This window comes from Canis lupus, chromosome 23, assembly GCF_011100685.1.
Source record: "Canis lupus familiaris isolate Mischka breed German Shepherd chromosome 23, alternate assembly UU_Cfam_GSD_1.0, whole genome shotgun sequence".
Taxonomy (NCBI): Eukaryota; Metazoa; Chordata; class Mammalia; order Carnivora; family Canidae; genus Canis; species Canis lupus.
This window is the reverse complement of record NC_049244.1, coordinates 11,983,631-11,999,260: the sequence shown is the minus strand read 5'-3', so window position 1 is coordinate 11,999,260 and position 15,630 is coordinate 11,983,631. Positions and strand designations below refer to the sequence as shown.

Genomic DNA, 15,630 nt, shown 5'->3' with positions numbered 1-15,630 from the left:
AAAAAAAACCACAATTATTCAACTGGGCCTTAGTTTTCTGCCTAAAACAGTATTTCTTAACTATTTTATGGTAAAGAGTCTGAGAACAGTCCGATTGCACTTGATACTCAGAAACTGTTGTTACAGGGGTCACTCAAGACAGCATGACTGAGAGGTCTATCCATGGGCCCAGATAAAGACCCCATTCAGTGACATGACAGCTGGGAGGTCTCAAAACTAACTAACCTGTGATTCTTAAGGAGGGGCTTGGCTGTGAGAGATTAACCCAGAGATCAAGAGTACCCCCTTGAGGTTCGCTCACAATCCAACCTGTATTGGACTGGCCACCCAACAACTCCCCAAGGTAATAAAATGTCACTCTTACCCATCCAGGTGTGGAGCAGGTTTTGTGGTACTGTGTAATAAACATCAACACAAAGATGGCAAAAACCAGGTGTTCAGGTGAACACAGCAGAAGGGTTTAAAGCACAGCATGTAGAGAACAAAGAGGTAAAGATAAAAAGATAGGGGAAAAGTTAAATGTGGCATACATCTAAACTTAAGAACTTTACAAACAGCAATAGTAGCCACTTGACTGGTTAAAAAAGATTCTCAAGATTATAACAAATTATAAAATTGTATCTCCAATATGAAGTCTATCCTTATACATATGTATGAAACAGCTTTGAAATATATGAAATACATATTAAAATTAAAGTTACTCTTGAATCCAAAACAATAACAAAAGCAAAAACAAACTCAAAAATTATCAAGATATAGAGAATAAAAAGCACTATCATCTGCCCTAAGGAAAGGAAAGTGTGATCAACACTTGGCCCCCAGCTTGAATGAATTCTTCTATTTGTTATTTCTCATACTGCATCAACCTGCATCTTATAGGTGGGCAGATGGAGATAGGACTCAGGAGTCCTGTTTTCAGAACTTCCTGCCTCTCTCACCTAAGATGAAGCTCTGCCACTCACAGCAACTCTGAAAATGCAATAGGGAGCAAACCTTTCCTTTATCAACACTTCTGACAGCAAGTAAGGTAATGATGGATAACATTATAGACACTTTAAATTTCTATGGCCCAGAAAATGCCCAACCTGCTTCTTCTACAGTTGTCACAAACGCAGATAGTCACTCTTGGGAAGCCTATGGGGTACATCTGGTTAAGAGATTTTTAACCCAGCTGTTATTTCCCATAGCATTTTCACAAATCTTCATACTATGTGATTTGCAGTGAAAAAATTCAAAAGCAGGTAACTAGACTCAGAAGTATATACTGCAAATATTTTAGTTTATAGGAATGAGAAATATAAGATTTTGAGAAGGACACTGGATATCAGGCCATGTAAAGCAGTCAATTGTACTAGAAGCTCCCATATCAATTTTTATATTCATTTTAAGGCAATTCTAAGACATGTAAGTCAACCAAACACAATTTTCACCTTGACAACGTTAAAAATCATTATTCTACAAAGAATGGTGGCATTTATACTTACATTAAGAATATTCAGTTCTGTAAAAGTACTACAGAATTTGAAAAATTGTCAATTTAAGAAGTTCCAGAATTTTAAAAGCAATCTTGAGTTTTAAAACCACAAAGTCTCAAATTCCCGTTAGAAGACTGAAGAAGTCAAAACTCAAGCTATTATAATAGTAAGTTAAAAAAAAAAAAAAAAGAAAGAAAGAAAGAAAGAAAAAGAAGAAAATCTAGCAAGCAGGTGAGGAACTAATGTTTAAATAATTAAACCAGCATCCAGAAACTACTTTGGATAAGAACTTTTGAAGATGGAAATGTGCTTCCCATATAAGTAAAACTTTACCAAAGCACGCTTATGATAGGAAGAAATTAGTACATATGCTAGACAGTGATTCCACTGCATGAAAGATGTAAGAGGTAAAATCTGTAAAGGTAAAAATGTTCTACAACTTTAAGGGATCAATTTCAAATATGTAGCAGTGAAAACAAGGAGTGGTTTATTAATTAGGTATACTCCTTGATCTTTTCTCTCACAACTCTCAGATCTTTTGGGGAAAAGCCTACAGATTTTTCTAAAACACAGAGAACCCAATTCAATTTGCCACACTGGCTAATAGGAGTCCTGTAAAAACCACCTTACAGCAAACCTTTGGAACAAATGGTGAGATGAAAACACTCTAGCTAACTACAGTGAGGTAGCAATAAACTATTTGAGACTCAATTTGAGGATGGAATTGCTACCCTATGACAGATTCCAATTTTGTTTTAAATTCAAGTGAAAACTGAAGACAAAAAAACTTGGTCCTTGACTGCAATCGTGAAGAAAATGAAGACAAGAACATTATTTCAGGAACAAATTTCAGCTGGCCTGCTATGCCTAAACTGGTGTGAATAATTAAGCCCATCACTTGCATCCACAATTCAGGATGCAGAAATACAAATTTATACTTAAATTGCATTAGACTACATGTTAATACTGAAAGTATCTTAACAAAGAAGCCCCTTGGGGTTCTCAGCCTACATTCCAGGAGTAGAAATAACAGTGTAAAGCAGGCATACTGGCACTAAGCTAACACCAGACATGGATAAACAGAGGACACTGCCAAATGGGCAGGGAGAAATTATATACTCGGTCCAAGCTATTCAATCCTACTCAACCGGACAAAGAGATCTCATCCCACCAGCTCTTAATTGTACTAATCTTTCAAAACTATACAGTTGTTAAAGACCCATGCAGTTGATGATACATGTTCAATAAATTCAGACCTGAAGGCCAGAGACTATCATAAATATGTAAGTTTACACATGCTCATGAAAACATACCTAGAGAAAGAACCACAAAGAACACTTATAATTATAAAAGCTTTCAATATTTTCATATTTCCATTTTTTTCCTGTCACTTAGACACTAATTTTCCAGTTTTCTCCACCTCTTGAACGTACTTTAAAAATATATGTATAAGGATTCATTTAAACTTTGTAAATCCTAGAAATTGAGAAGTTTCACTATTACTCCAAAAAAACAATCTACATTATTGTCCATTATCAAAGAAGCTTTTGGCCTTATATAGAAATTAACAGTTCTGTACTGAAATGAAATCTAAACCATTATATACAATACACCCTCTTCCCCACCCTCCCCCAGAAGAGGTGTGGAAATGTGGTGGAAACAAGCCACTGAAATTAAAATATACTTCCCAGGATTAACCACGAACAATAAAACACACTTGTTTTACATGTATTGCTGCCATAAATCAAGCAGAAAGTTTTTCTTAAAATGGTTCAATGCACATAACAACAGGATTAAAGAGATAAAGGCAAAGAAAGAAAAAGAGAGCCTTAGAGTAATAAGACATTACCTTTGGAGCGCACGGTGTAACACTCTTTCTGTAAATTTTACACAAAAATGGCAAGAAATAAATTGTAATACACTTTTAAGACAAGACTGAATCTATGTTTTAATATCAATATAACTTTGAAATTAAATATTTGCAAGTTTTATGCAAAGCAAGAAAGCTTTTTTAAAATGGAGGGCTCTAAATTTTCTTTCACATAGGATATGCATGTAGAGATGAACTATGCCTAAGAAAAACACTGTGCTGAAAGTGGGCATCTGTTCGGAGCCTTAATATTTTAACACTAGAGTGTGAGTAACCAAACATTATATTTCGCTTTGCAAATCCTACAAACTAGCTAAGTCAACCAACATCTTTCTCAAAAAGAGAATAATGTATCCTGAGTACATAAATGGATATAAAAAATCTGAATGCCCAGGAGCAGTTACTACCAGTAGAAAGCAAAAATTTCAATGAAAAGAATTAAGAGAATTCAAAACAAAATTTCAGGGAACTTTTCTTCTTCTTTTAGTAATTCACTTAAAATAGTTAAAAATACTTCATATTTCTACATTTGGAATCTTTTTTCAGCACACACAACAGACCACTATCAAGAATAAATGAGTAGAGTTTGGACTATAGTTTCTGTTCACTGCCTTAACAACCTCTGAGTTGTTAAAGTCTTCCAAAATAATAGTAAAACAAAAAAGCAGCTTAACAAGGATTTTAAGGATCTTCTCAAAGGATAAGAAGGCAAGAGAGATGAAAGTATAAAAGTATGCTATCAAATTTTGGCTGTGATAATTGTTTTTCCTAATTTTCCCCATTGTACAAAAAAGTTTTTTCAAAAAATACAGTCTAATCAACTTTTTAAACTTTAAACACATCTATTATACTCAGACCAAAATCCCTATTATATATTATATTATATATATTTTGTATACATACAAAATTGTTTAAAAAGGTTTTGGACATATTAAATCTTGACATATTTAAAAACAAGCTTTAATTCCTTATAAAGGCACTGCTACATGAATTACTGTCAAAAAGAACATGTTTCAAATAATGTGTTTTCAATGAATGTTGTAAAAAAAAAAGTGATTCCAGGTGTAAAGTAGTATGAACTTATAAAGATAACCTATTTGTCTAAACTAGCCTTGAACAGCAAGCAATTTTTTTCTTTCAACTCCTGAAACTACCACACCATCATGGAAGAGGCACCAAATTATACAGAGTAACACAGCTTGTGTAAGGGCCATGGAAACTAACCAAGCCATGTTACAGAGCTCTCCTGTGTTCCAAAAATAACCAAATAGAGAGCTTTAAAAAATTCAGCACTAATGTTAACATTATACACATCAAACACTACTAGATACATAATTCCTTCCAGGTTGTTAATACATAGGTCACATAAACACTAAGTAAGACTGGATGTTACAGAGGACACTTGATATTCAGAACCTGGTTAAGTTTCATCAACATTTTTCGCTGATTTGAAAAATCTTGCAATTTACACATAAAGATACTACCCCCAAAAAAGAAAGAAAAACTAGGAATTTTCCAGGTTATGAACACTTACTAGCATTTCTTTTCATACAGACTCATGAATATGTGGAGAGAAAAAGAATTTCTGCCCAAATTTACTTTTGCTACCCCAAATCCTAACCTAGCTCTATAAATCCCTTAACACCAAACCACTGTTCAACTCCCCTTGCTCTGCTCTGAAACAATCAGCACTTCTCTCCCACTCAGGTGAGCAGCCATTTGCAAGTCTGGTTAGAACATATATCGGAACATCTATTTTAGTCCCATAGGTCTATTTATACCTGATAACACTTGTGTTTAAAATTTGGACTTTTCCACATTATCTTGTCTTCTTAAATTTTTTAATTATGACCACTGACGGTGGCCAACGACAGAGACTGTTCCCCAAAGCTCTGCAGGTCTTTCTATTTCATGGTTGTACAGAAGGTCGCACAGACTAAGGGAAGGGAAACAAGTGTAATCACCATGCCAATGTTTCTATGTCCAGCTGACAAAGACTGCTGCCTAATTTAGGGAAATGAGCCTGAAGCTTCTTTGTTGTATCTTTCAGACTGATGGAAATTAGGCAGTTACAACTATTTTCTTTTAGACAAGAAGATGTTTGCACACAAATCATTCCACATATCCAGAAACTTAGGATCAACCTACAAAACACTTTCTTCCTTTTATGTCCACGTTTTCATGCTAAAATGTTTATCTTTGAGAATGGGGTAGATACTTCACAAGCCGAAAAGGAAAGACAAAACTAACTCAAGATAATTAGCTAATAAAGCAAGAACCAAGGTCTCCTGATAGCTAGAATAGTGGCTCTAAAATAACCCAGGAGCATAGTTATTTAATACAAAGCTATAAACCACCTAATTAATCTTTTTAATGACTACTTCATGCAATACCTTTTTTATCTTTTTGATGAATGCACATAAAAAACAATGAAAATTAGAGCAGAATTAAGACTAACAGCCAAAGGAAAAGAAAAATGTTTCCCTTTTTACCTTAGCATTACTTCTGCAAGGAAAAGGCTGGACTACATGATCTTGAAATCCTTTTCCACTAAGACTTTATAATTCTATAGCTTTTATTATGGTTTCTTCCTAGTCCTAGCGTTTGGCTTCAACAAATAAATAATAAAAAGAACAAAATGACTAAATACTGAGTTAACCTAGTTACTCCTTCGGTTCCAGATCTTTGAATTCCTTCAAAAATACCTTAACATGAACCATTATTTCCTCAGTGATTCATGGGGACAGTACCATCTATCACTTCTTCCACGTTTTTTGAGCAGTACTATTTCAGAAGAATCAGTTTTCTTCTACTTAGGTAGGACCCCCAAACCAAAATTATGACTAATACAGTAGTAGATATAAGCAGTTACTGCAAAAATCACAAATAGCTTTATAGAAGAAAATCTGATTATCATATACATAATTTTTCCAAAGAAAGCAATATATGCATAATTATGTTTAATAGAAATGATGTATGCCTTATGAAGGGGAGGTTTTAAATGCGTCAGTAATGAAGACAATAGTTACTGCACAAAGCACAAGAATCTTTGAGAAATATTTTGCAAATACACTAATAACACCAAATTCACTCCTTAGGAATTACAAAGTAGTAGATTTAGAATATAAACTACAAATACAATTTTGCAAGGAAGTATTACAAGTCTTTATTAAGCCTATAAAACTGGAACTATAAAGGCAGTTCCTGGCAAACTACCCTTTCCTGTTTGGAATGCAGAAGAGCTGTTTGAGGTGCTCAAGGAAGAGCTGTGGTGAGAGGGAAAAAGCACTGCAGCCACCCTCGGGAAGCCAACAGATGGCTCTGCCACCACCAACTCTTGCGGCCCCGGCTTTTAGAGTGTTTATCTGTGATCATAGATACAACCTGAAGACAGTACATTTTACTTTTTCACTACTTCCAACTCCAAAAGGATTTGGGCTTGCAAGACAGAGATTTTCAAAGACTTTTCTTTTTATGGGCCATCATCTCCATTTTCCCTTTCTATAAAAGCAAGGAAGTGTTTTGTTTAGAAAGGTGGATTTTAAGTTTTATTTCGTAGGGAACTGGTACTTTCAGCCAGCATAAAAAAGCACATGCCACAAAAATTTCTTAAAAAAAAAAATAATAAGGATTTCTTTTATGTACAAAAAACACTAAATTACTTCCAAGATTGCTTTTAACTGCAAACTCATTTCCAGAAGTAAATTTCAAACTAAAAGTAGAACATTTTCTCTCAACACAAGTTCACAGTGATTTTAGTGCCATCTACAGTTAATTATAAAAAGAAGCTTAAAAATTTTAATCTGAATTCACAGTGTTAAAATTTTCATTCGGCATTCCTTGTCAAAAATAACAGTGCAATATAAAATTAACTATGTAGAAACAGCAATGGCCTTAATTTTGTTTGCTACTAAGCATTCCTACAAAAGACAATCAAGTACTAAATAATATAGAAACAAAATTTTTTGAAGGGAGAACCTCATATACTAGATATTAATTAATGTATGTACCTGCACCAGTTTTTACTTGTAACATTTAATTAAACAAGCTAATTGGTATGTAACAATGGGAAGAAGCGGCTGCTGCCTGATAAATTTTAATGTACTAATATAAAAAAGGAAATCTAAAAGAAACTTTAGAGCCCTCAGATGGTAGCTTCTTGACCAATGAATTTCATTAGTTTATATGTTCACAGTTCAGATAAGCTTAAAAATGGAAATGGGAAACCTCTATCAAAGAGTATATAATTTTATATTAAATTACTATAAAAGATGTTTTTCAAAATATTTCCCACTAATATTTTTGGCCCTTAAGAAGGTAAAGGAAAGAAAAATACTCTAGTAGAGAAGTATTAATAACTACTGCTCTATGGGATCAAAATATGATCGAGGAACAAATGTTTTCGGTCTTCCTTTATTTCTGCACAGCTCCAAGCACTGTCATCTTCCATCAGCTTTCCATTTTTAGGACATTCTTAGGAACAGAATGCCCCTTATCTGAACTTTATAAGATCATGTTGGAAATCTATTCTGCAGACAAATTTAAATTGTGAGATTTACTTTACATGAATAATTTACTCCTTTAAAGACAGGGAAGCGCCATTCATACTTGTCCATTCAGAAAGATGACAAAAATTTTTTCTGGCAAACTATGAGTAAAATATTTCTCCAACATATACAGCACAACTATAGAGATTTACCTCCAATCAAAAGGATTAAACTTCATGCTAGCCAATTATATTTCCTATTTTATATCCTGGGATTATAATAAAAATAGGTTTTAGAGTTGCTTTAGATAAGAATGTAACTAAAAGTATGCCAAAAGTCTTTCAGATGAGAAATAAAGTTGTGGTTGTGCATGAATATACATGAAAAGGTGTTTGGTTTTTGTTTTCTTTAAAAAAAAAAAAGCAAATTTAGCATTCTGAAGCTTCCTGAGTACTAATCTCATAAATTTTGGTGGAAATGACAGCAATATTGGGTTAATTCAGTTATGCATAAATGTCTCAAAGATTAAGGTTTTTTTACAATGCTGATGCAACAGCAATATCACTCATCTCTGTACAGTATCAGAAAATAATGGTATCTCTCTCAAATAAGATTGAAGAGCAACAGTAAGAGAAAAAGCAACCAAACAATGGTTTCTCCAGGCCAAGGGCACATCCAGTCCTAGTCCATTTTTAAATGCTGATCAATAGTTTATGTTCCAATCTAGTTTTGGTAAACTGAGCACCAAAATTTTGTTAAGTTAAAGCCAAATTCTTTTTCTAAGATGACAACATATTTTGAAAATAATGTACATCTTCAAGTTACATCTTTTAAGTACCATCTTAAAAGATACATGCTGAATGCTGAGGCAGTTGTTAGAGCTTACCAAGTTTCTGTAACGTTAGAGATTAATAACAAAATCCAATTTGACAGTATTTTTCCATTTAAACTTGGTTTAACTATACCATCTTTCTCATGAACAGCGCTTCTCTGTTTAAGAAAAGCTCATCTCTGAATTATGCCTACTCACATGAAAAACTGGGAACCATTGGTATGTTTCCCTCGATTTGCCATTGACAAAAGGAACGCTCTGTCATGTTTGAGAATAAAGTTTTCATCTGTTTGAAGAAAACACAAATTCGTCAGTCTCCAATTATAAGCCACTTTTAAAGTGTAATGTCACAGTAATAAATAGAAAGTAAAGGATGAAATTCCTCTTCTGGTCAGTACAGATACTTGTCTGAATACTTAGAAAAAAAATTTTTAACTAATCAAGTAACAAAAGTGTAAAAAGATCAAAAATACTACTTAAAGCCTTGAGGAAAGAACATGTATTTAATGCTTTATACAAACAGCCTTAGAATAGTCACTTTTAGTAGTAACATACTTTGGCTAAATGATATGTAAACTATAAACTTTCAGGGAAAACCAGTAAAAAAATCTTTAAAAATCTCTACAGTAAAGTTCATTTCCTTCAACTCTCCAATTATCCTGCTTAACGTAATATAAATGGGAGAAGTTTAATAATCTTCTCTGCTTAATTTCTATATGATAAACTTATTATTTAATTGTATTGAAGCTAGACTATGAGAGCAAAACAGAAAAAGTTACATAAATTAAGTTGTAAGGATGTACCTAAATTAAATCAAGTATATAGACTCCTAATGAATAGGATCAAAAATTATCTAATGAAGAAAGTCCTATAAAAACAAAAACATAAAGGGCAAAATATAATTCTAAGATACACAAGTATCTGCCACAGTGAACCGCATTAAAGTGGCTTACATTAGTTTCAAATTGCTACAAGCTGATAGAACCAGCTAATGAATTGCTTCCTACTGGTTCAAAGGAAAAACTGTTATAAAGATCACTCAGAGATGATTTTAATTCCAGCAGAAATACCTTCAAAACTAATTTAAATTTCCTTATAACATTCATACAAACAAATCTTTCTTTAGAACAAACAGAAACATAGAAAACTTTAAAAAATGATTACCTTGGGAACAGGCTTCTGAAAAAGAGTAGTAATCCATTTTCCCCCAAAAGAAATATAAAAGACTATTATAACACTGAAGCTATCATGGCATTAAAATCTAGTAAGATTGGATCCCATTAAAATCTCTGCAACTGACTTTTCTAAGGCTTTTTGGGGCAAGTGCAATAGTTAGACTTATGCAAATACTACTACTGTTGGAATAAAACACAATCATATAGTTCTATTATATAAAAGAAAACATACAAACCTTTGAGAAAGTAGGAAATACCAACTTTTATTCAAAGCAATTGTTTGGTTTAGGGGGAAAAAAACACAACTAGATTTTTTTCCCTGATGTAGAACTAATAACCCATTGGGAAAAGAAAAAAGATACAGATGCATGTATGAAATAATATACAGAATTTTCCAAGTCTTCAAGCAATTATGAGAAATCCAGCCACAACCTAACCCAGGCTGTCCATAAATTTATTAGGAAGGGTGCAAGGGAACAGAATTGGAGTTTGTGTTACTGAGCTTCGTTCTCTTACCTTTTCATTTTGCAAAAGACCACATTCTCTATAAACAAAAGAATATGTTGACAGTTTTAGGCAGGAAGATAGGAGTTTTCATGTATATAGTTGCCTAACCTCCATGCTGAAAGTCATGTTTAACCATAAAGTTAGCCTTAATTAATCTTGTCAATTAAGTTACATATTATAATATAATTTATCCCAAAGTTCATGCAAATAAAGTATTTTCATGCAGCATTAGTTTCATGCAAAAAGTGAACTATAAGTAAACCTCTCCTCATTAAAAGTACATGATCAAATTTGCTTTAATATCAGAACTGAAACAAAAGACCATAAAATATTAAGCCTTACCTTTAAAATATCCACCATAAATTGATTCTCCGCCTTTTCCATTACCTGCAAATAATGAGCTACATTAATTATGATGAAAATTAAAAATATATTAATACTTATAATTTTTTATGCTTTCAATTTGCTAAAGAAGCTAACACCTTGTATTGCAATAATAAAAATTCTACAAATGCTCAATAACTTTACCTTGAAAATAGAAGTTCAAAAAAAGTCCAATCCTATTATAATATATACTACTAAGAATTATCTCTATAACACATTGATTTCAAAAAGTAATCACACTAACAAAATTCAGGAAGAATAAAAATAATCCAAAAGTACCTGGCATTCATTTTAAGAGACCTGACCAAGTATTTCTAATATTATTAAAAGTACATAAAAACAAAACAACAAAAGGTCCAAAAATCAAAGTAAAACGGCTTAGTATTTTGCTTTTCACACATTCTTTCACAACATTCATTCATCCAACATCTATCCATTGACCACTTAATATTTACACAATATGTGACACAATATTCATAATTAATAGAATGATACACTTAAGAAACTGACTGATGGAGTTACTCAAAGCATAACTTTTAGCTCTACCTTCGCTGAAGTCCCCACCCTGAATCATAAAGTTTTTAACCACACGATGGAATGTAGAACCTTTGTAACATAACTTCTTCCCAGTTGTTTTCCCAAGGCCTTTCTCTCCTGGAAAAAAAAAAAGAAAGAAATGAAATTTAGCTACAAACATCTTTCTGTGGAAAAAAGCATCCAATTAGTCCTTCGTGAAATCCCTGTTTTCTAGCACTGTACAAGATACAAAACATAGGGCAACGAGGTAACATACACAGAAACTAAAAAACATATCAAGCAACATATAAATGTTAAATTGTGTGGCACAGACTCTACATGTCACAGGAGAAAAAAGGACCAGAAATGGTTATCACTCCGGTAAAAGAGGGCAATCAAGGAGTTGGTGGCGCAAAGATCATATATGTATATAAGTGTATCAAAGCATGGATTTAAAAAAACTTGTTATTTTAAAATAACATCACAGATGTTCTTCCTATTTTTTTCTACTTTTAAAAAACACAAATCCCATTACAGATAACAAAAAACTGCATCATATTTTACCTATCTTCTAATCCTAAATTTCTTGTGAATCTAGAAAACTAAATTTGTTCAAAACACTGAAATTTAGAATTTATGAACTACAATGTTTAGAGAGGACTTTATTACACACAGTAGTACTTTCTTATTTACTTTTGAGACCATTTCTTTTGTCCTCCCTATCCTTTTAAGAAATGCTTCCCTGATTTCCTATCAATGAAAATAGTATTTTTTCACAGGCTAAACTCATTTTACAGTCAATCACTTTTTACTGAAAATAACTATTCTGTTAAGCAAGATAAAACCATAAGCCATGACTTCTCATTGGAAATAATTTAATAGTTCATTTACCTGAGCATAGGCAAAGGAAGTTTTTGCATGTTTTTGGACATATGTCTGAGAAGAGCTGAAACATAATGCGACCAACTGAAATAAAACACATTAGAAAAAAAAGGTAAGCAAGATGATTAAATATGCCACATTTTACATGGGAGAAATAAAATAAGTAGAATTAACAAATTGAAAGATCCATTTTTGTAATTTATTTCAATTTTTCTAAAGACTTAACAGGAAAAAATTTAACTAATACCAACCGACAAGAATACCACTCTATTTGTTAGTGTTAGAATTCAGAGGCAGCCTAAGTGGTTTCAGCTCCAAAACTGTACGATTTTAAGTGTCTTGTAAAGGGGCTTTGCATTATTATATCCCTTTTAGTACAGTCCCCTACCTGAATACTATTAATCTGCTTTAGAATGTTCTCAATAACAGTTGTCCAATCTATTATTAAGCCCCTCCAGTGATAAGAGCACATCAGACCATAAGACAGTCATTCTGGCCTGTACTATTAGAAGAAAGTCTGGTCTTCTATATCTAGCTTTCTGCTTTCTACCTCTATGCAAGAACTATTTAGAGCCAACCTCCTGAATTGTCACCTCCAATTAAAACACATTCTATTCCCTGAGAGAGCATAGAGAATAGGTTATGGTTCCTAAAAATACCAAAACCACACAAAACAGACAAAAACATACAATACACAGAAGATGATAAGGAGTAAGCCCACACATGTGATCGAACTACGCTACAAAAAAGTGCCTCACCAACTTTTTGGTCTCAAGACTCCTTCCAACTCTTAAAAATTATTGAGCTTTTACAATGTAGGTTAAATCTATAGCTATGTACTATGTTATACATTAAAACTCAAAAATTTTTAAAAACACAAGAATATAAAAAGCATACATTCCAGAACTTTCAGTGTGGCAACATCATTACATATTGTGTAATCTCTGGAAAACTTGACTTGTGAATAGGAGCACAACAAGCAAATTGTATTATCACAAAAGTAGTTTTGACTCTGCAGACCTCATGAAAGGCTCTCAATAAAGTAAAAAATAATATTTTGATTTACAATCACTTCCCTGAGTCCTCTTTCCCTTTATTCTACAGAATCTTTTCCATTATGAATGAACATTTTTATTTACTCAAAGGAACTTATAAATTAAAATTAAGAGTACCAAATCTAAGTCACTTTCAGCACAGACACAAATTGACTTGACTTACTCTCTATTGCTAAGAATTGAATTTATTCTTGGTCATGTGAGTCAGTTCCTGAGTACAAAACAAAGCTACAAAGCTACTACATAACAGACATCCTTAAGGGATTAAAAGTAGAATAATGGTATAAGACTCTCCTGGGTCAACATTGTCTATAGCTTCAATGGAGCCAAATTTTAAAGCAATTTCAAAATGTTTTAGCTGATCTTTATATCTAAAGGAATGAAGAAGGATATGAAATTCAAATTTCAAAAATTTTATTTATTTTACTGGGTGGGGTACACACATGCGGGGGGGTGGGGGGGGGCGGGGAGGCCACAGGGTGCAACAGAAGGAGAGGGAGTGAATCTCAAGCAGAGCGTAGAGCCCAGTGCAGGCAACCCATGAGATCATGACTTGAACTGAAATGAAGAGTCGGACATCCAACCGAAAGAGCAATCCAGGCACCCCAGGAAATGAGAATTTTAAAAAATGCATGTAATATCAGTAATATAACCACTCTGTATTTATTTGGAAAAGTACTTTCATCAACCTTCCTAAGTCTCTGGGAAATGGCTGGCTAGGTCGGTGTCAAATTCAAAGTCCTCTAATTTTGCAGACTAGAACATATTTAGATATTTAGGGCCCCTGTAAAACGGTTACTTTTCAGGATAAAAGATATAATCAAAACAATAAAAAATTTAGCCTTTTTACGACCATAGTAACTTCAATATCAAGTTTCTTTTTTTTTTTTTTTCAAAACATTTAATGCCTCTAAAAGAAAGCCAGTAAAAGTTTCAAATGTTTATAGTTTCTTCTTTGTAGATGATTAGGAATTATGAACCTGCTTAGTGGTATAACACATGTGAAAACAGTTAAATGTGATTATATTTCCAGGTCTAATAATCAGAGAGGGATACCACACAATGATGTTTTTTAAAAAAAAACACTCACCTCCAGTATCTTATTCTCTAACTTGGTGAAGAAAAAAAAAAATCTATTGACTTCTCAATCCCATGGAGCAGGGTTTAGAACAGAGGTGTTGTGTGCTTTAGGGCATTATGTTGTTAAGAGTAAAGAAAAAAACAGAAAACCAAATGTTTTGGCTTCAATACCTTGGTGCAAGGTTAAAAACACTGCCCAAAACAGAAAAATAACCTAAAAATCCATAGAAAGAACAGATGGACCGAATTGGGCTTGTAAGACATGAGAAAGGCTATGGACATTCAGATACTGGTTGAGACTGTCTTAATTTAAAATGCCAGCATATGTTCAATTTGAAGAGTCTAGAAACAAAAGGCAAAGCTAAAGTGTTCTATCAGAAAAAAGGAAAACACAAGAAGATGATTAGATGATTTCTACCTACAAAGAGGCATACTAGTATTAACTCCCTCCAAACTGAATTAAAAAAAAAAAAGCTTAATCTGAACACTATAGAATACACACCAGCAAATATTAACTTGAACCAAGTCATTAGCAAGATAGGCAGGTTTTCAACAAATTTTTTTCAATTGAATTGCACTCTTATAGAAAACATACTTTTTTGAAAATCAAAATAGAAAATATTCTGATGTATATGGTCTTTAAAGAAAAAATAAGTCAGTGTAGCTCAGTAGTTTGCTTATTTTCAAGTGAAAGTGGCATTAACTGTGATTATAAAACATACTGAAAAGAAAAATGTAAACTACAGCTACTTAAGGAAAAGACAGAATAAATGTGTTGAAGAGAAGATTCTCTAGCTCCCAAACTAATGAAAAAAATGACCCCATTTCCCAATAGTAAAAATGCCTATGGTTTACTGTCTCCTGTAATAAGTTAACATGCTCTGCCAATGCCTCTTTGGAAACTGGTGCTGCTTTCGAATGAATAAGATCTCAGGAATACTGTTAACACTACTTTACTTTAGTGGGATTTAGTAATCTTTATTAGTCATTATTGTCAATAATATTATCTTTTATATATACTACGATTTCTTCCAACGAACTACCACTATGCCAATAAATACACTGCTCTATAAATGTAAAACTAAAATCTGAAACTTTTGTGTAAGCATTTAGGGCAAAAAATATGATTAAGAACAAAAATGATGAGCAGGAATGGCTTCTGACTTTAGTCCTAACATTCCAACATGCAGATCCTTAAAAATAGCCAAGACAGGGGAACAATACTGAGTTTACTCAGGTAATATCAACACATTTTTAAATACTGGCTACAGACAGTAAAAGCCAAGACCTACTTACATCATGTTGTAATCCTGATCTGGCCACTAGGTGGCAGGAATAAAATCAGCAAGTACTCAGAATCTGGATAA

At 33.0% G+C, this 15,630-nt stretch overlaps 1 protein-coding gene across 6 annotated transcripts in view; it reads right to left on the bottom strand.

Annotated features, from left to right (window-relative positions):
• NKTR (natural killer cell triggering receptor) overlaps positions 1–15,630 on the bottom strand; it is a 52,806-nt gene that overhangs the window by 20,057 nt on the left and 17,119 nt on the right. For 2 of the 6 annotated variants that reach the window (XM_038570570.1, XM_038570571.1), the window contains exons 3-7: positions 12,138–12,212; positions 11,277–11,384; positions 10,689–10,733; positions 8,863–8,950; positions 365–394 (exon numbers count right to left, since the gene is read on the bottom strand). In XM_038570570.1, the coding sequence (XP_038426498.1) occupies positions 365–394; positions 8,863–8,950; positions 10,689–10,733; positions 11,277–11,384; positions 12,138–12,212 (346 nt within the window). The other 4 variants (XM_038570573.1, XM_038570569.1, XM_038570574.1 and 1 more) reach the window with 4 other exon arrangements.